This window comes from Cyprinodon variegatus, unplaced genomic scaffold (assembly GCF_000732505.1).
Source record: "Cyprinodon variegatus isolate N-32 unplaced genomic scaffold, C_variegatus-1.0 Scaffold569, whole genome shotgun sequence".
NCBI lineage: Eukaryota > Metazoa > Chordata > Actinopteri > Cyprinodontiformes > Cyprinodontidae > Cyprinodon > Cyprinodon variegatus.
In genome coordinates, this window is record NW_015151022.1 from 380,393 (window position 1) to 404,393 (window position 24,001).

Consider the following 24,001-nt stretch of genomic DNA (forward strand, 5'->3'; position numbering starts at 1 on the left):
CGAATTTAGAGAAGCCAATTAACCTAACCTTCATGTTTTTGCACTGCGGGAGGAAGCCGGAGTACCCGGAGAGAGAACATGCAAACTATTAAACGATATATTAAGGATGGATTTGTGGATACTATAAAAGCCCGCATAGAGCTCAACTCAGAAACCAATGGCAACTCCCCTTAAAAAATCTTGTTAAGTGCGATCACAAGCTACAACAATAAGCAGAAGAGCGTTGCATTTCTGGTTTTGGCTACAGGTGGCGGTATTTTCAGAAAAGGTCTGTAATGCCTCTTTAACAAAATATTAACTTCCAAGAAATTACATTAATCACATTCAAAAACAAGATTACAGCAATAGAAATATTGGTTTTCCCAACAATACCATGTAGAAAAACAACTTAATTGATAAAAAACTTGTATTGCAACCTTTTTATTGCAATTTAGATTAATGGTGCAGCTGTACATTTATATTTTCGGAAAATATATAGTGTTTGTCTATTATAACTACACACACACACACACACATATATATATATATATATATAGGCTACATTTTTTAGTATTTTGAAGTAGTTTTGTTTTCAGACACGCACCGGGAAATGGAATATGTATGGCTAGGGGGGTTAGGTTTGCACTATATGCATCATGCGTCTTGGACGCATGAAGTGATCGTTTCCGCCCAGCTCCCCTCTCCCTCCCTCCCCCTCCACTCCCTCCTTCCCTCCCCCTCCACTCCCTCCCTCACTCTCTCCTCCCCCCGGTGTCGTAGGAACAGCGCTGCCGCCTGCTATCCAACATGGAGTAGTGAGAGAGATGGGGCTCTAGCGGGGCCACCCCTCGGCAACAGCGGCGAAGACGCGCTTTTTTCTTACGCACAACTGGAAGCGGGGTCGTCGGTGAAAACATGCGCCTTAGGACTTAAAAAAAAAACAAAAAAACCGGAGCGTGTGTGAGGGAGGGAGAGTGTGAGTGCTTGTGTGTGTTTGGTGGTGGGGGGGTAGAGAGAATCAAGAGCTGGATTCGGAAACCAACATTTAGCAGTGCAGCCTGCGTTTCTCCACTGATTGGGTATTAAAGTTCCACACGGAGGAGAGGAGGTTCATTTCTTTTTTCCTCCAAAAGAAAAACAGCGTGGCTCCAGGGGAGGAAAGAAGGAGAAGAAGAGGGAGAATTTCAGGGAGAGAGAGGAAAAAAAAAAAGGGCTGTCGAGGGCAAAGCCTGAGAGCCGACACTCGCACAAAGGCGCAGGGGGGATTTATGCGCAATCGGACACAGGATCGGAGGTGGAAGAATGACGAGTGAAAAGTATGCAACCGCCGTGGTACATTACCTGAGGTGAAACGAAAAAATGATAGAGGAAACACACCCAAACGAGTAAGTAATACTGCTTAAAGACCCCCCCCCCCCCCTTTTTTTTTCTTTTTTTTTTTTCTCTGTGCTTCTAAGTTGGAGGTGCTTGGAGCAATGTGCAAACTCCCCTTAGAATCTATAGACTGCTTCTACTTATCATATCTGCTTGTATTTATGCTGATCTAATGCTTTAACTGTGTGCGCTTTTTAACTATTTTTGTTTGATTTGTTTTTATGCCCCCCCCCCCCTCCTCCCTATATTGTGTTGAAGACTACAGTCTAAAGAAGGCGAGAGAGAAAGGAGAAGGAGAGGAGGGGGAGGAAGGGGGGAATAAGCGTGGGTGGATCGGAAACATTTTCTGAAAGGATCTCAAGCGAGAGCGCAGCAGCGAGGCCCTGTTGCAGCGTAACTTGGGAACTCAAACACGCCGAGCAGGCTGCACCCTTACAAAAAAAATAAGTAGAAAAACTAAATAAAGAAAATAAAGATAGAGGAACCACTGCTGGGATTTGGGGCGCAGTTAGTTGCGCCAAAACGGCGGCTGCGCGTTTTATTTTTACGCTCCTCTTGTGTTTGGTCACATCTGTGTGTTTGCTTCCAACCGAAGGGGGGAAGTCTCACAGGATATGAGATATCCGATATGCCTCTGCCGCCATCTCTTTCTCAATCGCACCTCATTTGCATAGCCTGCCGCGCTCCATTCATAAAAAAAAGAATAGTTGGTAAACGGATTGGAAACGACGGCTGATTTCCACAGGGAAGAAATGTTGGATCTGATTCGATTTTTTTATGTGCGCCACGCAGGATCGTTTTATTTATTTATTTTTTGTGTGTGTGTGTGCAAAATGTAGGCCCACGGACCTGTTTACACGACACCAGTGGGTCGGTGTTTAAAAACCAAGCGGTACGGTTATATTAGAGTCTTTCTGTGGTGCGCGCCAGGCTGGCCGCTGGACATGCCTGCGCGCCTGTGTTGGTGTGGTGGTGGTGGGGGGGTTGGAAGGGCGAAGGGCACCGGATGGGGGGGATGTTTGCGCTGCGGTGGCGTGAGGCCGGCCCATTCATAAAAGCCCTCTAACCTTAAACGCGTCCCCATTCATGCCTGCTGGCAGGCAGCGTGGTAGTCAGCATTGGCTCTCTGAGCGTCTGTCCTCCGATCCCACAAGGAGAAGGAGGCAGTCAGCTGGCACTGCCCTGCGCTACAAAAATAGATTTTAGGAGCTTAAAAATATAGATCAATAAAATAAATCTGTGTTTTAATCAAAATATGAGTTTGTGTACCAAACTTAAATCATTTGAATGGAATTATTAAATATTCATAGCTTCCTTTTCATGTTAAAATATAACAACACATCTGTTTTTAAACTAAAAGGAGGTTGGTCTGAGATTAGATTAGATTCAACTTTATTGTCATTACACAGGTACAAGTACAAGGCAACGAAATACAGTTTAGGTCTAACCAGAAGTGCAATAGCAGCAAGTGCAGGATAAATAATGGGTTTCTACTGAATAAGTATAGAGATGAATACCATTATAAACAGATCTTACTAATAGATGAATATAATATATAGATAACTAGTGTTATAAACTAAATTTACATACAGTTATGTACAATAGCATATATACAGATGGATTTTACTATAAAATGAATAAATAAAGTTTGGACAGAAGCTATCTAAATTATAGCGCAGTGGAAGATAATTGCATATTACAGTTAAGTGAGATTCTTACACTATTATGATACCTGCTTTAGTGATTGCTGGTGGAACCTGCGATATCAGAATAGTAAAAGCAATAAATCATAGTTGTTTTTTTGGTGTCATGATCAGGCTCTCTGTGTCTTCAGTATGTTGGTTGAAAGAGGAAAGTTTTCGAAAGTAATGAAATAGAAAATTAATACTGCTATGTTTTGTTGTTGTTGTTTGAATTGCAAAAAGAGCGTACGCTAGCCAGAAGTATTTTATTCAATGAAATCAGTTTTTTGAGATGGAAATATTGCTTTTGCTCCATAGTGAGGTGGACTACATATCACATGGTTCTGTTTCCTGGAAACTCGTAGCTAAACAGATGTTTTATTAGTTTGTGCAAGTTTTGTCAGTATAGCATCGATGGCATACAGCGTGCTTTCACTTTTTTGTAGTATTTGCACAAATCCTAAAAAAAAAAGTATACAGTATAGAATAGTCCAAATTATGATAAAACAGCATTATAATTACAATGTAATAACAATTGTGTGATTTCCATAAAATCACAGTCTATTTTTCACTGATGTTTTTTTGTTTTGTTTTTTTCTTCTAAACACTCTATTCGGTGTTTGTTATAAGGAAATGGAGTAGTAGCTTTCTCTCACCCAGCTGACCAGCAGTGCACAGCAGCAGCTGGAGGAGAAACATGCACAACCTTGTCAGTGCAGGGCTTCATTGGGTGCCGCATTGCAAGGGCTTTACCTTTCAGAAACAGTTATGTTGCCTTGAAAGGATGTGTTACCTAAAAAAAAAGAATGAGTCAGAGATAAACTATTGTCTCTTTAGTTTATTTAGCATTGTTTATTAAATAATCATTGCAAAATAAATCTTTTCCCCCCTGCATACATACATTGTATGTGTGTATCTATGCTTGGTTTCTGGTTCAGGATAGAGTTTGTCTGTGCACAGTGGCTCCAGAAGCACTAACTCCAGCTCTAATTTAGTATCTTTGAAGCTCCCCTGAATTGTTGCACTGCCTTTGCTTGACGGTCCAAATTGCGGTTGTGGTTGTTTTTGTTGCTGGCACGGCTTCTCCTACCACAGTTTGTCCTTCCACTCAACCTTCTATAACTATAGCTATAACGTTTCTACGATATTCTAATTTTCTTAAGCAACCGCCAATTTGAGGTTCCATTGTTGGTAAGCCATTTTCATCAAAACTTAAAGGGGAAGAAAGCTGGAATATTACACTCTTTGTTAAGAATCTAAACTAACCATTTTCTGAGTTGAGATACAAAAAAGAAACACATTTTTCACAATTATTAAACAAACTATATTTGCATACAGACAATTAAACTGCAATATACTTCTAAAATATGTATCTAAATATGAAAGGAATATGCAATTATAAACTGTTTTCTTTTCCATTTAAAAAATATGGAAAGCATATTTGCAATGAATGCACAATTGGTATGATCAGTATGCCACAGAAAAACCAGCATTCGGATATGTTGTCAATACTGCTATGCTAATTTCACAGCAAATTCAAAAGCTCCAAAAATCTAAAAAAAACAGATTAGCAAACACAAAAATGAGATCAACACACAAACCCCATAATGCAAGCAATGAAAAAATGCTTCTAGTTTGAAAAAAAAAAACAACGGTTGCAAATTAGGAGAAGCTGAGATCACAGAAAATGGAGCACAGCAACAAATAAAGCTGCTGCGAAACGATGCTAAAAAAAAAAAAACATGCAAAAGAAAAAACTGCTGCAGGTAGAAGAAAACCCACTGCCAGTAAAGATAAAGCTGCTAACTAGTGTCGTATAATGGGAGTTCTCCAGACCACCAAGGGAAGACAATTATGAAATCACATTGAGAAAAGCTTCCTTAGTAAAGGCATAAAAAGATGCAAAGAGAGATTAATTATTTCAAATGAATAAAATAAAATAAAAACCTATCCTTGCTTCATTTTCTCTTCAGATTTATCTAATCTAGTAATGTTTATGTTTTGATCCCATATAAGTTCATAATCGTCTCCCCCTAGTGGTCTGGAGCACTTTAGTTATGCTGCGATAATTTGCAGGTTTTCTAAACTTGCTGTTGGTTTACCTGTTTGCAGCATTTTTTCTCAACATGCATTTAGTGTGGATGTGTTGCTATTATTGTTGTGTGTTTGCTGGTCTAACTTTTGAGTTTCCTGTTTAAATAACGTATTTGCACGCCGTTTTGACCCCTAAGCCACCGTACAAGTTGGCCTTTAACCAGCCGCACGTGTCCCTACATATAAAATATTCAGAACAATTTGGAAAATTTCAACATTGTAATACATATATTACACACATATATATATATATATATATATATATATATATATATATATATATATATATATTTGTGTTTACCATGAAAATGTGTCATGTAAAAGCTAAACAGATACTGAATTAAAAAAGTATTATGAGCATTCTTCTAATTTTTTATTTTATTTTTTATCCATTCAGTAAGTAGACATATGTTAGGCTCCTTGGGGTTTAAAAGCTTGGGTGATCTGAATGGTTATTTATAGGATTTTTAATTTATTACTTGAAGTACTTGAGGTATTTTTTCTGAAAACAATTCCCTTTAAACATGTGACCTTTTTTTAAAGAATTTATCCTTTTATTGGATTAGGTCTGAGTGATCTGGCTTAAAAATGAAATTTCTTTGAATTTTTTAAATACCAATTCTGGTTACTAGATTGTTTTCCTTTGATTTAGTCTCATGAAAAGATATTTAAAATGATAGAAATAACTTTTAAAGACTTGCTTTTATTTCAGTCAACAGGACTGGGAGTTAACCTGAATTCAAAGTGCAAGTAAACCCAAGCTGTGTAACATGCTTGTAAAACAAGGTGGCAGGTTTGTTTAACACCCAAAACGTTTGCAGGTAGTGGTGTTACACAATGAGCCAGTTTATGGCATAACATCTAAGATCAAAAAGTGATAGGTTAATGTTACAAAGGAGTGCATAGGTGGGGAAAGAAAATTCAGATAAAAAAAAACCATAAACGGCAGATTTGTTTTAATCAATAAGATCCTTTTATATATTTTTTTGCTGATCTCTTTGTCGAATGAAACCATGATATCTTTAATAGAAGTGTTTTTTTTTGTTACAAATTATTAATTCTATTTTATGCAGGTTTTGTTTTCTAAAGTAAAGTCACTTATAGGATTAAGGCAGGATTAGAATATTAAGACCTACCTAATATGCTTGTAGTGTCACGTGTTTTATAAGGTTCGTACACAGCAACACTTGTGTCTCGCCTTTTTGCAATTTCAGCATTTCATTATCTGCCCTCTCTTGACTCGCTGTCCAGTTGTTGATCCATTTGTTTATCACCTGCACAGGCTGTGAAGTTGTTTGTTCTTAAAAGGTTGTTATCTTTGTCATATCCCTTGTTAGGAAGTAGCTTTTCTCCCCTCAGGACACGTATTACCCTTCATGAACGTGGAATACACTTAGTAAAAATAAAAAAAAAAGGAGCAGAGGATGTATTGATCCAGTGTGAGCTGCTGCCCAGTCAGCATGTGCACAGTCAGTATTGGACAGGAGATGCTCGGTGACATTCAGCTAAGGTCGACATGGAGTTGAAACCGAATCTATTCCTGAAATAAAAAGCTGTCATGAAGTGTGGAACACAGCAGCGAGGAGTTAGACGGCCGGTATGTTCCCTCAGCAGGACTGTCCTGTTTCTTGTTCAGATCGTTTTCTAACTTTGCTGAAACTGATATGAACCAGACAGGAGTGAGAGAAAACTCTCAACCTAAACCACTATAGAAAGTGGATTTGTTGTTTCAAGCTATTGTTAAAAGAAAGTCTAGTTTGCACTTTGCCCTTAGACACGTAGCTCTTACAGCAAACATGTAGGAGAAGCTTGGATTATGAGCCAATGATTCAAATTTTTGGCCTTACATTTGTAGGTTGGGCTGAAGAATGTGCTTTTAAAATCTCTTCCTCTGGTGAATATTAGCTAAAGGATGGACAGCAATGCTTAAAACTTTGTTAATAATGTGACCTTTCATACACCTGGAAAATGCGCACAGAGGAAGAAGTTTTGGGGGTTTCCTGATGCTATCAAGCAGCTTGGTTCATAAATATGTCTTTTTAAACAGAAACATAGGCATTTGAAAAACAAAATATTACTGATCCAAGGGGGAAAAAAATCGTATCTAGATTTGTAAAGCAAGTGGATGCATTTTTATTTCCTTTTTTATATATACCTTATGTCTTCAAAGAAAAAGAAAAAGGCTAATTAAAAAATAAAACAGAAAGATAAATAAAGCTGAGTTATTTTTTTCCTCAAGTCAAACGGATGTTTTCAAGATGTTAACTGTCAGAAATTTCTTTTTTTGTTAAGTGCACGAGTGCAATAAAAACCAAAAACCATTTAACAAACTGGAAGCCAGTGAAGCGAGGCCGACACTGCTGTTGTATCGACACGTTTGTCTGTATTTTTTAAAGACAAGTGGCTTCATTTTGTGCCAGAGGCAGACATCGAAGTGATGAGGAGGCCTTAAAATGAATGGCATGTGTTGAAATGTTTTTTTCTCGGTTGGATAAACACACTCAGCATGTCCACAGATAACCTTCCTTTGCAGAGCCTTGGTATTTTTTTATTTGCCCCTCTGTATTCCCCCTCCACAGGCCCACGCATGCACGCACACATCACATGGAACAGATGCTTTCCACAGAGTTTCCTGTGTTTCACAGAGAGGCTCATCACTGCTTGCTCTCCGAAGCCTTTAGGCCATATAATGGCCCAAGCTGTTTATATCAGGAGACCAAACAATGGACCTAGATTGTCTTCCCCCCCTTTTTTTTCATAAATCTGTGCTCATCAGCTGACTCGATGACCAAGATTATAATAGCTCAAGTATTCACTCTCTTCACTGTTTCTTTCCCCCCTGGTAGAGCATGTATACAACGGCTCATAGGATGTTTGCAGATAGCTCCCACTCTTCTCTGCATCCCAGTAAATGAACTCCATGAACTTTCAGTTCTTCAGGAAGTATTTAGCTGGTGTTACACCATAGTTAGCTTCAGGCCCAACTTCAGGGTGTGTTATTGAATTTAATTTATAAGGTGTTCAAAGCTGAGATAGCATTTACGGCATTTCATGATTTGTTTTTTTTCTTCCAGTAACAAGATAAAATGACTTATTTGGCAGGTTTAAAGCTAGGTTTTAACATCGGTGTGTTTAGCTATTATCTCGCACTTACAGTTCTGGTAGGGATACACGGATGCAGTAAATTGTGGCATCAACTTTAGCTGTGTTTTTGTTTTTTCTAATTTGAATACGATTCTAGGTCAGCTCCACTACACTTTAACACTCCACATGTTGCCATTTTGTCTCTTCAAACATCTTTTTTCTGCATCTACCTGCTTTTTAACATGTTATTTCCCAATTTAGGCCTTTGACTCCCATGAAACGTGAGATTCTGATTTCTAACCAAACCAAATGGCCATAAGTGACCTACTGCTGGTATTTATCTTTGAAGACATGTGACTAGATTTACTGACAGTGAAAAAGGGGAACGTAATATATCAAAACATTTAGGTGGTATTGTGCTAAGGAGGATACTATAAAGTCAACTTTTCCATTTCTAACCCAAGTGAATATGGTAAAGACCAAAGGTGGTAAATTACTGCATAATTTGAATAGACTGCAAACACCGCACTCTTCCTCCAAAACAGTGGGTGGTGCTACTGAGGCAATGCCTCTTGATAATTCACTTTAGTTGAAACAAAATAGCAACAAATAATACAATATTTTGAATGTATGTATCATATATGCACAGGTGAAAGTATATAGCTTCTACTGAGCTACTGCATATACTGTGATATTTGAAATTTTTTATTAATTTGAAGCATTTAGTAGCAGCAAAACTTTTAACTTGTAGGCTGCTAGCTATTCATTTTAAAGGCACAATAAGTCATCAATCAAAAATGTATTGACTATTTATGTGTGTATATATAATATAATATAATATATATATATATATATATATATATATATATATATATATACATGCATATGCTCTGGTCACTCTAAACACATCAGGTGCAAAACGTAACATGCAGTATGAGATATTTTCCATTTGGAATAGTTTCATTTTACACATTTTAGTTAAAAGGTCAATATAAGTAAATCTTAAGAACTGAGACTGTTTAAGAAATTTTAAGCACATTCTGTTGGTAAAATCTGAACATTATGTGACATTACTCCAACTTTCAACAAACTCTAATATTTAATAGTAGCTTTTTTATGGCTGAAAAAGTCCATATATGCCAAGTGTAGGGAAGCCCTGAGTGAACAGGCTTCCTAGTGTTCATTATGCAAATAATTTTCAGTTGGTTTGATGCCCTGGAGCTGGACCAGAGTTTGTCCAATTAAAAGATAAACCATTGACATCTGACAGTTTATGTAAACGAAGTCCACCTGATCAAACACACCTTACGCTTACATTGTGTTGGATGTCTGTCAAAAATGCAAATAGGATTAAAGAGCCCCCTTCTGCACTTTCGCCCAGCCCAAAGCGTTAAGTTGAACCAAGGTTAAGCGGATGCAAGGCTTTATTGAGGGTCTGTAAGAGGTTTAGGACCAATCAGCTTAGTTTTAATAAAGTTTGTGTTAACTGGAAGGGGTGCTGAATCACTTTTTGAATACAGTTTCTGGAGCAATACATCAACATTTCAGCAGAGTTGTTGAAAACAAGATCCAGTTTTCCTTGTCTGTGATTTCAACATTTTGGCATTTAAAAAATTTGACTCGAGCAGAAAGTTCTCATTCATAGTAGAAAAAGTAGAAATGTTGCACTTTATTTGTGTTGGATATGGTAATGACATCAAAATCCATTTTTCAGCCTTCCAGCTACAACTCAGAAAACAGTGAAGACTTGCTTATTGTTGTGGTGCTAGCTAGGATTAGCATTGGGGCCAATGTCAATGATTTCTTTCAGCTTTTATTTTATTTAAACACACAAAAACATGTTTCAAAATAAATATTTAACAGCTGGGTATGGTTTTAAAAGGTGTCAGCTGTCAAAATTGTGAGGAAATGCTTTGTATTTTCCTCTTTTACTAAGTTCTACATTAGCGGCAGCCATATTGGATGCTAATCATTGGATAGCCCCTCAAGAAAAGTCTGACTTCTGAGTAGAAAGAGAATGACATTGGAGAGACTAACAACTGTTAGGATTTACTAATTTTTATGGTACAAAATGATTAGAACTGCTTTTTTTTGGTAATTATTCTTGCGTATGACTGGCACGGTTAACATTAGTTACCGTAAATTGTTTTTGATCATCTTTTGGTTTTATCTTCAGCATTTAATTCTTAGTTTAAATCTGAAATGTAAAAAAAAAAAAATCTTATACCAATGAAAACAAGATGTTCCATATTACAGTGGCAGAAGGCTTCATGTTACTTTATTCTAAAATTAGATGTTGTAAGTAGCTGTGTCCTCTTTCTGCCATAACTTCTTCACTGAAGAGCATTGCTACTGGTGTATCCTGATCGTGCTTTCAGGGTTAAAAAAGCAAAAAATTCTTTCTTTCCAACAAGTATATCATTAAATTAAAATTAAGTTATTCTAACAATTGCAGAATATAAAAAAATAATATATGTGAAACAAGAATAATTTCTAATAGCTGTTATTCAGCTATTTAAAAGTTGATGTTTTCTACATGCTTCATTCCAGTTGAACAGAAAGCGTTTTGAGGAATGGCTTCCTCCCTTCCTCTGCAGATGTTTATCCACCCTTGCTGTTTCAGAGTGAATACAGACCAGTAACGATCTGTGACCAATTGATCAGAGCGCCCTCGCAGTTTTTGCACTGTGACTGGTCAGTTGGCCGTGGCATGTTATCCGTTAACGTCGTTCCCATATCAACTGACGCACTCATTTTAAGCAGCGGCTCGAGCCTTGTGCCGTGCTGACATGTGAACGTTCCACATGGCTACAGCTGATTGACAGAAAGCCGATCAGACTTCCCCTCAGGAAGCTCCGGTGTCAATAGTTGTGAATGAATTCCTTTCACCTCCACCTCCTGACCCTGCGCTTCCTGTCCCTCTGAATGAGAGGTAATGTAATAAAAGAACAAGCAGAGTACAGTGAACTCCATTCTTTTTGTATGTTTGTGTCATTTAAAAAACAACTAATTGTCTTTCAGTGTAGACAAACCAATTTAAGAACCATAGATGGTTACTTAGTCTGCCCTATATAAACAAAAAACACGGATATCACAATTCAAAGTGATGTGAGACAGCAAATTGACATATAAAAACATTGAAAAACATTTGGTCTGCTTTTTTTATTTTTATTTTTCCCTGTGTGCTATTCAGTTGGCATTACCCTTGTCCTTGCACAAGTGGTATCAGGCAAATGCCTGGAGACACTGTCAGCATTCAGGACATCAGAACAACAAACCAATAATGAAATGATCCTGATTGTGAAGTGCCCTTCAGTCACTTCCTGATTGCAGCAAACAGAGCGTATACTGTGTGCAAAGGGGGTCGTGTGTGTGTGTGTGTGTGTGTTTGGTGCTGTTGATCATGCAGAGGCGTGGCCAGTTATTTTTTATCACAGGAAGTATAGCCACCCTTATCACACATGGCTTGACTGGCCTCACCGGCCCGTTTATCTGGCACACATGAGCTGGATTCCACCCCTCTTTGCTTCCAAGCCCTGTTTACTGTTTTATTACAGCCCTGTTGCACAAAGAGATTCTTTGGGTCAACCCAACTCTGGACTACATGCAAAAGCCTGTTTGTTGTGTATACATATAAAGTGGACATGGTGAAAAAGTTATAAACAGCCTCTAATTGTTTCCATGCCATTGTCCAATGCACTCATATTTTGTTTTTATTTTTTTGTAAAGTTTTAAATGAGTCTTGATCAACATATCTGTCTAGGCTTTTATCTAGTATTTGGCAGCTTTTTTTCTTTTTATGAAACTTAGATTCAACGCTTTCAATGAAAGCTTATTGAAACCTGATTAGCCAAATCAATTGTTTTTTAAAAGTAAGGTCTATAAAGAATTATAAAGACTGGTCTGCTTTGCTAAATACATGCTAAATAAAATACTTAAATGCTAATTTAAGAGACTGATAATGTTAAAATTGATAGAAAGATGCCAAAGCTCACTGGAACTCAAATCACTATGGAGGTATTTATGAGACGGGGCTGTTGCCATAGCGGCAAGGCTACGGCAGTCAGTTGTTCTGGGTTGCATTACAGCGTTTTTGAGCCGATACTATTACTGGTTGAAGATTCAAATGCAGTACACTCATTAAACATGAGGAGCCCTGCACAGATGGTTTCAGACACAAAAGCTGGATTTTTTAAAATGAGCAGTAATCATATCTTATAGAACTTTTTGTTCTATAACGAAGAAAGGAAACTAAAAAATAGGACCAAAGAGAGGACAGGGTGACCTGTTCATCTGTTGTAACCACATTTTCTCTGGTTGCAAACCATTTTACCATCAGTTAACACTTTCAAATGTTGTTTTTTTATATAGATTAGAAATAAAATAAAGAAATTAAAATGCCATTTTAAAGTTTGCAGCTATTTTCCAACCTCTGGTTCAGCAAAACACTTATTTGTGCCAACATTTAAAAAAAACAGATAATGGATGAAATTTAGAACGGATGTATTGAAACTTACAAATTGTAAAGCGGAGACTGGTATTAAACATTTTTAGCTTTTCCTCATCCAAAGACTCCCATCTTTATTCTACCGTATAAGTAGGCCATTTTCTCTTGGAATCTGAGTATTTTTTCTTGTTCAGAGCAATTTTCCAACATTTAATGGGAGTGTTGGCCTAGTGGTTAGAGCAGTGTGCTTGCACTCTGAAAAGGTGAGAAGTACCTGGTTCGATCCCCACTGACTGCATGCTTAGTGTCTGAACAAGACACTTAACCCCCAACTGCTTCCCGGGCGCCAAACGATGGCAGCCTACTGCTCCCCAAGGGGATGGATTAAATGCAGAGGTGAATTTCTCCATTTGGTGATCAATAAAGTTAAATTTCTTTACTTTCAAATAATGGAAAATATACTTGATTTAGAAAATTAGTCATCAGTTTTTGATCCGTTTTAGGGTCAGAGGTCTGTTGAACAGCTTTTTCTCTAAAGTAAGTTGGGTTCATTGTGATATCATGCTATTTTCGAACAAACTTGAAACTCTTGTTTCATGATGAGCTCAAAGGAGACCGGGTGTCCGGACGCGGCCACAGAGGCTGGTCCGAGACCTGAGACATGGAGTACGTCTTAGCTTCGAATGTCGACAATGGGCGAATATTTGCAAACTGACTCAGCAGAGTTCCTTGCTCTCATTTGTGGATCTCTAGGTCTGTATTCCAATCTGTTGAACCTATGAGTAATTGTTTGATATGCAGTATAAGTGGTATTGCAACAAATACAAATAGCGGGCAATTGGACTTCCGTGACCTTTTTTTAAGACATGGCTGCCTGACACACCCTGCACCCTTTGTCCTGAAAGCTTACAATAAAATATGAAAGGTCATGATTCATGGATTTCCTGCTGTTATCAGGAATCGTGCTATCATCCATCGGAACTGAGTCATCAATCGCATTTGGTTGTAAAAGCATCGTTCTAACACCTGAAAGATGTGTCTAAAACAGTATTTATCCTTTAATTCACAACCACTTCGCTGCTGTTGGGGGAAAAAAGTATGTGTGAGACTTTTTATTTTTGTGCTGGGTTGTGTACGCATTGATCATTATAGCGTATCTGTCATCTTGTGTCAAAGCGGGTGTCTGTCCTTATTTCAGGATCATCTCATGCAACATTCACATGGACAGAATTAGATTCACAGTTCCTAAACCTTAGTGTGAGTGCATCTGTGCCAAGATGTTTAGTCTCCTCCAAGTGTATTAAAGTAGCGTTTTGCTGCTGGTTGTGGCCGTCTGTGTGTTCCAACCACAGATTATAGGGCCTGTCGGCAGACGGGGCTCTAGACATGGGTCACAAGACAGACCAAAATGTGACAAGTTCATCTCAGAGAGCTGATAGCCTGGATCATGTATCTGAGAGCACGTGTGCCTATTTATTGCAGAATTTAGGGTTTATTTCACTATGTGGGTGGCATGCGTGCGTTGTTCTATATCTAGATGTGTGTGTTTGAGTCATGTAAAGGCAAAACTATGGGTTTTAAAGTAACCCTTTAGCTGCCATAAGGCCAGGAATATATAACGACTAACAGGATTTGAAGTTTAAAGTAATCGAGTCCCGGTTTGTTAAATCTAACAAATGGAAAAGACTAGCTTCCTATTTTAAGGTAAGCAAAGGTTAAAAAAAGAGGTTGCTGTTTAAAGAAGAGTTTCTTTAGCTTTAAAGAGTCACAATGGTTTTCCTCTGCTCTACATTTTGCTGCACACTGCCATCCAGCTGGCTGAAGGCCTAAGGTACATTTTAGCCTTGCTTCCAAGAAAGCCGAACAGTTATAGAAAAACACTCATAGGGTAAAAACTAAAGGAGCTCCATGCGTCGTTTTTATAAAAGCAATCTTTTTAAATCTACACATCGAAGGGTATTTTTCAGCAGATGAATACAGGCTAGCTACACGAGCGGGTAGCTTAGCTTTTCTACATCCTTGTATCAGTTTGTTTTAGTTATTTATTTCTAAAAATGTTGTGCTATACATATGTTAAAAACACTTGGAATCCCCTGCTTAGATCTAGGTATTGGGAACAAAAAGAAAAGACATATTTTAGTCACTATTTTATTAAATATGTCAAACACCAGTCTTAATCATTGTTTCTTTTTAAATTTAAATATAAGTAATGTGATCATTTTATATATTTTCAAAAAAGAAAATGTTTTTTATTTGTCTCATGTTCTATCGATTGAATGTCAGCTGTCCGGTTGTTCAATAATGGTGCTTATTAGCTTCACAAACTCGAGCAGTTACTGGAAAACATGTTACCCAACAGCACGCATCATTCTCTTTCTATATAACTAGAGGTGACCTCATCGATGCCGTAGACTTGGTATATGATGTCGTAGACTGTGTGGGAGTGCTTTAATTTTGGTTGGTAAGCTCTGGTTCAGTGGTAATTATAAGGGAAGACCAGGTTTTGGGTGTTTGGACCCTTTTAGCTGCATTTTGGCAGCATATGGGCCTTGTTAAGAGTTGGCATTCACGTATGGAAAAAAGGAGGTCTAAGTTTGGGATGTCATTTGTGCTATAGCTGGATTGAGGAGTTTATTTTGGTTGTTTTTATTTAAGGCTTACGGTGATAATCTCTTGTAGGTTCCTGGAACAAGACTATTTATTCCTTTGATGGAAACTGCAACCCTTTTTATGCTCTTGGTTGGTTATTTCACTCTAAAATAGCAAATAAAGCCTATTTTCTAAACAGTTTTTGCCTTTTTTATTTTATTGTAAAATAGGTGTGTTGCTTCTCACTGTAAACTAGTTTGTCAGATTGCAGTTACTTTAGTTTGTTAATGGAAATTCAGTTCAGTTGAAAAATACTTTATTTATCCTAAAGGGAAATTAAATATTACAGTAAATGAGGGAACCATTGCGAATTCTCTTTCAAATTGATCTTATTTCCTTTGTTGCTTTTCAAGTTTTCTAGTGGCACAAAGGAAGGTGAATGATTTTTGGCCTACGCCCATCTAGCTTTTGACATGACGAGTAACAACAGACATGACACAGCTAAACGGGCCTCTACCAATAACAACACTAAACCTCAATTTAGTCTGTTTATTACATCTTATCTGAAAGCATCAGTTTAAGTCGCAGCGTCCATACTTTCTCACACTAAAGGTTGATTCTGTGGTTGCTTTTCTGTAAGGGCTGTTTGTCTGCTATCACCCAGTCAGCCATTCTGTCATTCAGTCACTTTTCTGAATGTGTGTGGGCGGGAGCTGGTGAACCAGTTTTGCCACCTGTGTGTGTGTGTCTGCATTAGATCCTTTGCACTATCTGAAAGCTAATTCTACCCGTTCTCATTCACTCCCGCGCTTCCTCTCCACCTCCATATCTCTTTTTAATGTCCCTCTTCACATGCCCCGTCCCCACCGCCCCACAAAGAGCTTCGATTGAAAATATAAAGGCACATCCTGTTATTGTCAGGTCATTCATGAGGATTGGGATCGTGTCCATTAGGTCCCCATGTGGGTGGTGGCTGCCATGCTAAGACTCGTGCTTTTGCTGCTCACTTCCGCTGTCTCCTGTTTGTTTATTTTTTGTTTTGCTTTGGGTTTTTTTTTTTTTTGGTCACATATTGTTTTGTGTTGCTAAACAGTAAACTGCGGCTGCATGATCTCACTGGTTTTGTATGTGGTTTTAAATGTGTGTCCGATTAAGGCTCCAGCCGGCTGTTGTTTTATCTAAATGATCTGTGGTCTGGGATTAAAAAAACAGTCTTATTTGTTTAATCTGACTAATTCTGATCACATATTGGTTTTATTGTCTGTCAACTTTAATTGTTTTAGTACAGCAACCTTTAAGTTAATAAAAAAAAAACCTTGGCAAACATTTATTTGCATTTTTTAAAAAGTTAGTAAGGTTACATTAATAAACAAATTTCTTGTGGTATGAAATGGCTGCAGTGTGACGAGCTTAGGAAAATTGTCAGTTTGAAGGTATCACGGTATTAACACAAGAATTTAAAATGCAAATCTACAGCATATAATAATTCCTTTAAACAGGAAAAAAGATACACTTTGACTAATACAAAATATGGAATAATTTTCTATTTGCAACGATATTTATTTTTCATTTTCTAGCCGATATAAAGATTACCATTGTAATTTACTACTGATTTAAATGTGCTTCTTTGTTGAATATGATAAATTTTTCCCATTTTGTTGAACAAACACAATTACAATAGGTGTTTTAATTTGTCAAACGACTAAGAAACAAGCTAGCCTGCAATCTGCTGCTTTACAGACAACTTATAGCTTTTTGTCCAGGTTTATTGAGACATGCAACAACTCGTTTAATTTTTCTTGCTAGTTGCAGGATTGTGTGATCTATCCTTCATTATGACAAAGTGTATGTATAGTAAAGCTTTTTAAAGGGCTTGAAAACATTTATTAAAAAAAAGCTTTTTTTGTAGTTTTAGACCTGTACAACCATGGTGGAAAATAAACAAGTGTCTCTTTCAGATTTAGATTTTTATTTCAAACAAAATACAATAGCAGTTGCTTTAAATGTTAAAATTCTGGTAATATTGTCTAATTTCATAACACTGTATATTAACAAGAAATGTGCATTTAAAAATAATTCTGCATATTGTCTTTGAACTTACCACTCATATTTGGGACAAAAGATAAAAACATAAACCATATCCTGCAGGATATATGCAATGCAATGCTTCTACAGCAGGAAGTGTTGTAATAGACTACAAAGCAAGTTTAAATAGCAGTAAAGTATGATTATAGATAACAGTTCTTAAAGTGTGAAGTTGGGGGTGTTTTTAGAAAAAGAACACCAATGAACTGAGGAAGCAGCTATCACTCACAGATAGAGCTGTTATGTCTGCATCTGTTAAAAAATAAACTTGTATCATGTTACTAAAAAGGAGTAAAACGTAATTGCTTTGATTTTTAGTGGTTTTATTAGCCAAGTTCAAACTGCTGTACCTGCATGATCTCATTTATCTACCCATATAATACCAATATAGTGAAAGGCTGTAAATTATTGCACCATTCGCTTAATTGTATAATAATCACATAAATGTCATGCTGCATGCATGATTTTTTACAAAATGTTTTACTTAAAAACATAATCGTTGACAGTCAGGGGTTGAACATTGATCCCTGAGTGTGTGTGTTTTAATGCTGACTTATTCTGGTGCAACACCTCCCACAACAGTGAGGGCCAAGCAAAGTCGTGACTTGCGACGCCCTCAAACAGTCTGCCAGGGTGAGAATCTGGTGCTGGACTAAAACTTTTGTGGCTTTAAGTCCATTTTGACTTTGCAAAGAAATCTGCTAAAAGAAATGCAGAATATTTGTCTTTATGAATCCAAGGGCTTCCAAAAAAATACTTGTAGGAATATCAAACACCCTTAGGAGGAAGATATGTGCATAAAGTGCAGCTAGTGGAAGAAATGGTCCGTTCCATTCTGGAAGGATGTGATTGAATCAAGGTTAAAATGTTAGTTTTTATTTTATTTTCTATGTTTTTTGGTGAGTGGCAGCCTACTGGTTAGGGCATAGAGCTTAGAATCTTGAGTTTCTGAGTTTGAGCCCCACTCCCACAGACTGCCACTCTGGGTCTCCGAGCAAAGACCCTTTACCCCACACTGCTCCCCAAGGGGAAGAGTTAAATGAAGAGGTAAATTTAAATTATTACTACCGGTACATATTTCTTTATTTGTTAGCAATGTTTTTATTTAATTATTATTTTTTGACTCTTGGTTCTGTTCTCATTTTTGGTGTAACTGCAGGCGGTAGTTACTCTGTATATTTTACCACATATAAGCAAATTAGAACCTACTGTAACAAAACAAGCATCTGATAACTGATTGAGTTATTTTTTTATCTGTATGATTGAGTTGATCTAAGGTTAATTTTTTTCTGTGTGTTCTTAAAGTATTCAGATACTTAGAACTTCCCTTTCCATTAATCTTTCACCTCTGATTTCCTTCCAGTGACAGCTACATCGTGCGTGTGAAAGCGGTGGTGATGACGCGGGACGATTCAAGCGGCGGCTGGCTGGCTCAAGATGGAGGGGCCCTCAGCCGGGTGGGCGTTTGTCGCCTCCTTCCCTCAGAGGTGACGTATCTTTCTGGCTCCAGCACTTCCCAGTTCGTCATCCGGGGAGAGCGGCTGCGTGACAAACAGGTAAAACCCTGCTGGATGCAGGTTAGCTGAATACTAAAATAATAGAATTATAATCTGGATTTAAGATTTAGCTTCTTAACATGGTGATATAGAGAAATGAGCAGCTTGGTAGAGGTCTGCTTTGGTAGAGTGTCACTGAGTTGTTATTGGCCGGATGCGCAGGTGATCCTGGACTGTCCGCTGAGGAAGGATATAGTGTACACCATTGCAATGCCCACATTTCACCACTGGAAGGTGGAGGACCGGAGGTGTGGCTTGTCCTTCCAGTGTCCAGCTGATGGCAGAGCTTTCGACCGGGGGGTGCGGAAGGCCATAGAGGACTTGGCTGAAGGTATGCTGTGCTACAATGTAGAAGTCATCACTGTTTCAGTAGAAGAGCAACTAAAGATGCACCAAACAATTCGCCTCATTAATGGAACCAGACAATTGGTTGGAAACCGGAACCTTGTTATCGGTTGCCTAAGCTCTACCAGGTCCCACTAACAGCACCGCTCTTCAGTTCGGATGCTCCGACTGTAAAATGTCTCAAATTGAGTTAAAATAATATATTTCTTACCTTTTTGATTCGATTCTTATCATTCTATCTTTAAGCTTTAAACTTGCATCAGCAAGTAGCTTAAATAAGCTAATGGCGTCAGTCTTTTGGGTCACGTGACCAATTCAGCTATTGACCAGATCCTTTTAAAGTAACATACAATGGCGTAACGACACAACAATAGGCCCGTAATCATCATTATCTGGTTGGGCCCCATATGAAGTACAACACGTGATAAAGGTTCAGGATTCGGCGACAGTTCCATAAATCGGCCAAGAAGATACAATTATGCAATTCCCACTAGCATATGATCACACGTGGAAAATAGTGACTGCACACCTTGAATGCAACCATTGGTGACAGCGCACCACAACATGTTACAGACATCCCAAGTTTCAATAACTCATTTCAGGGAAATGCTTATCGAAGCATGGTTTTAATCTATGCTCTAGGTAACCCCAAGTCTAGGTAATTCCAAGTCGTAGTTTAAAAAATAAAACACTTAAATACATTGTTCGTTTAAGATCTTTATCGCGGTTTGAAACATTATATGAGTGTATTTTTTACCAACCGCCTAATGAAGTTATTAATATAGTAATTAAAAGTACTACTGCTTTCTGGCATGTGTTGCTGTATAAATACGGTCAGTCATTTCAGTATCAGGTGGGTTTAAGAGCAATTTTTCTCACCATTACATCTGCAAAGAGACGTCCTAGTTTACAATTACGTATATCTTAACTGAAGCCACTACTTCGGTCAAACGTTGCACAGTGTTTCTTAGGTCATTTGTTAATGCTTAAATAATTAAATAGTTATTCATTTCAGAACTGTTTATCAGACATCTTTATTCCGCCTCTGCTCATAATTTAGATTATTTTTTAGAGAAATTTGATTACATTTTGGTATCAGCAGATCAAAGCTTTGCAAAAACCCAGAAATGTAAAGTCGTCCAGAAAACCATGATGGGTGCATCTCTGCCTAAAACAGTGTTTGTTTCTTCCCCAGTGAAGTTAAGAGTTTTAAAAAAGAAAGCAAGACAAGGAAAAACACCTGGCTGATTCATGACTGTTTTAGTAGGTGGCGACCTAAACAGGACGGGTAAAACCAGTCGGTCCTGGTGAGGACATGAATGAGTTTAAAGTATGTGGAGAAACGTGTAACCTGTCAACTAATAATAGTTATTCTGAAATGTTGATGGGTGACAGGATGTTTTTCTTTTTACATCCAGAGATGGTAAAGCAGAATGTTTGTTGTTTTCTGCAGGTTCAACTGTCTAAACAGTGACATGCAGACTGAAATGGAAACTATAGCTGCAATTTCAGAGCTGCTCACTTTCATGTTTTTCTCTTCATAGGCTCCACGACCTCCTCTACAGCGCTCCAGAATGAGGGAGAACTGGGAGACGATGACGTTTTCACTGTAAGCATTTTATAAAACATCATTAAATGCATGTTGAATCCACATAGTCTTAAAAAATGGATCAACAAATGAATGTTGGTATTTTTGTGTTTAAAACCTTTGTAAAGGTCATGTTGCTTGTGCACACTGACTCAGTCATGCTGCTGATTTTAGGGAGGACATTCGTGGTTGCCTTGCGCCATGCTGGTGTTTTTGTTAGAGGGGGTCAAAGTTGATGCATCTCTGAGTGGAGCAGCAGAGGAAGTCTCAGTGCCCCGTGCTAAGTCACTGCTTTCGTTTTTACAAAATCAGAGGCGGGGTGGGAGGCATTTGCCTCACCCAAAAAGAAGGAAATGCATACCGTATAGAAATGGCTCTTCAAAGTATGGATGCTCAAAATGATTTTATTGTGGTTTTGTACTTTGAAGTATAAGTTAGCTGTGGGTTCTACCTCAGGGTAACGTGTGATGTGAAGAGGAAGCTCAAGATGGAAGCTGGTTTGGTTTCTGTCAAAAACTAACAAATATGGCTGTTACCTTTTTTTTTTTCTCCCAACATTTTCATGAACAACAAATAAATATTTAAAAACTGAAGCATTTGAATATATTCAACCCCTTATCAGGACATGTTCAACTTCTAGATGCTGCCTTCAGGTCCTGTAGGTTGGAAGCATTTTGAATTTGCAGAAGCTTATAATTTAGGGAGTGGGACTTGATCTCTGCGGAAGTGCATCTTTTATCACAATCACCACATCTAAACAGAAGTAGATGCTTAGCAGCAGTGCTGGTCGGTCAGGTAATGGTGTTGCTGCATTTTCTTTAGTTTATGGTGTAACGATGGATAAAGCAGCTGCTGCAAACACACAGGGCGTTAGGGTTAGATACAACAGGGCCTGCTGGACCTGATCACATTGTTCGAACAACATTCTGGGAGCTGATGGCTCTGAATCTGTGGTTTCTGATCTTGTTCGACTTAAATGGAGGCCAGATCAAAAATGGAAAATCCCACAATCCTTTGCCCTGATTCTAAACTTGTAATATAAATAAAGATACTTTAAAACGAGTCAAAGAGCCCAAAGTTTAGAGAAATTAACATTCCTCTTCTGTTATGTATACCTGCCTCAGCAGATAGATGGAGCGTGGGTCATTTGTGTGTCGGGGCCTCTTTACCTTAAGTTAGCATAAAGTGTTGTAATCTGACACCGAAATGCGGGGTCACAAGGTCACTTGTCCCACTATCCTACCAAGTCCCTCTGTGCGCGCTCACACATAGTCTATCTTTGCACCCTCCCATTTGGAAGGGAGAGCAGCAGCCGAGCAGCTGTTTCCCAGCTTAGTGCAGGGCTGGTGATTTACGAGAGGAAGTTCCTCGTGGTTCATCTTTGACTCGAGCTGTCTGTTAAAGCCAAGACTAATAGGTGCTCTGCTGGGAGAGCACAGCCACCACAGAGACGCACACAAACACATGAGCAGGAGCGCAGAGGTGAGGCTTCAGCGGAGGGGAGGCGTGTGAGGCAGGGGGGGCGGGTGTTCAGGAGCACTATAGGAGGTTTTAGTGGAACAAATCTGAAGCAGTTTTTGTTGGCAGTGAAGCTGCATTATTTTTAAAATAAATCACTGCTCATTCATCTCGCAGCCTATGATAAAAAAAACATCTAAAATAAAATGATCTACTCGATGGTTCCATTTTAGAGGTGGCTTCATTTGATTTGTTTCACAAGCACAAAGCCCTCCCTGTTCGATTTGGGGATCCAGCTCAAGCCCGTTTGAACAAATGTTTTGCATTCCTCCTTTTCACGGGATGACATTTACCGGTAACAAAAACTTCCAGCTAAAAGTGAGTCTGTATTTGTAATCGATAAAAAGTGTGATGAAATTTAACAGACTCATAGCTTAAGGCACGTTAACGCCAAACACCAATCATCCAATTGGAGCAAAGGAAGTGCTAAGAGTGTTTTTCTATCATCGCAAAGAGTCTGATTAAGGTAAAAAAAAGCCAAGTTCAATAGTCTAAACTTTTCTGTCAATGCTCGTCGTATCAATAATCAGGAAGTGTGTGTTGCGTTGTCAGGCGTTTCAGCTTAGCAAAGAAAAATATTCTTTCAAAATAAATGAAAGATACAGAAAAGAAAAGATGACATGAGATTAAGTAAGAAACAGTGTTTTGGAGATGCATGGCTGGCTTAAAAAAACCCTCCTGTGCTACCTCCAGAGCTGGTTCGAACCAGCCACCTCTGCTACTTCCTAAACTCCGGGAGATCTGCACACTTCCTAAACTCCGGGAGATCTGCACATCGCCTTAAGAATGCACCTGTAATTTTTAATGGCAGCGTTTTTGCTGCCTCCACTGTCCACCAAAATTTGACCTAATTGTAGTATTTGCTGGGCAACCAGAGCCGAACTGTGGTCCACTTAATATATGCGTCAATTCGTACAGTGCCTGTTATTAATTTTGGCATTATGTGCACATTAACTGCACAATTATAAAAAAAAAAAAAACTTTGTACAAAATGCCTGAAAATATCTGGAGGCAAAAAACCCTTTTCCAATTATTTTGATCTGGTCCCAGCCTTTATGTGGCTCTCCATCCTTGCCTCTCTGAGCATCTCAGTGCTTTACAGTGAATCAAAGCACATACAGTGTAAACTAGGATTAAAACAAAGGCTGGTGAAGTCTGGACCACAACCGGAGCCACCGCCCATACTTCAGAGCCAGAAACGGTGTTATTGATCTTCCTTCAATGACGTCTTACTTAGAGATGTGATCGAAGCATTTAACTAAACCCCCAACATCTTCCCTGCAACCAGTTTACCAGTAAATCTATGAGAGTTATAGAACGCCCAAAGGTTTGGTTGAAATTAGGGCTGAAACTATTTAACGGATTAATCTTGATTTATAGATTATTGAATTATCATCAACAAAGGCAGTAATCACTTAATCATATAGAGACTGTAACAGGCCTTTAGCTAACAGAGAAACCTACTTAGAGCAGTAATTATACCACGATTGCAGAAAAAAATATAAACATTTTTCATTTAAGATAAAGATAAAGATTTAAGATCTGTCAATCTGCTCTATCCAGAACTCCTCAAGTGGAAAAGTTTGAGTTTCACCTGGTTTAATTTTGTTTAAAAAAAATTTATTTTAAGAATCTTTGGCTATCTAATTAATAATCGAAA

General features: G+C 38.2%; 1 protein-coding gene across 1 annotated transcript in view; it reads left to right on the forward strand.

Annotated features, from left to right (window-relative positions):
- Nucleotides 1–777: 777 nt before the first annotated feature.
- The window catches only part of LOC107095753 (sprouty-related, EVH1 domain-containing protein 2-like), a 31,547-nt gene continuing 8,323 nt past the window's right edge, over nucleotides 778–24,001 (forward strand). The window contains exons 1-4 of the mRNA XM_015392011.1: nucleotides 778–1,364; nucleotides 18,698–18,890; nucleotides 19,053–19,221; nucleotides 20,780–20,844. Of these exons, the coding sequence (XP_015247497.1) occupies nucleotides 1,339–1,364; nucleotides 18,698–18,890; nucleotides 19,053–19,221; nucleotides 20,780–20,844 (453 nt within the window). The 5' untranslated portion in view covers nucleotides 778–1,338. The remainder of the gene's footprint in view (nucleotides 1,365–18,697; nucleotides 18,891–19,052; nucleotides 19,222–20,779; nucleotides 20,845–24,001) is intronic.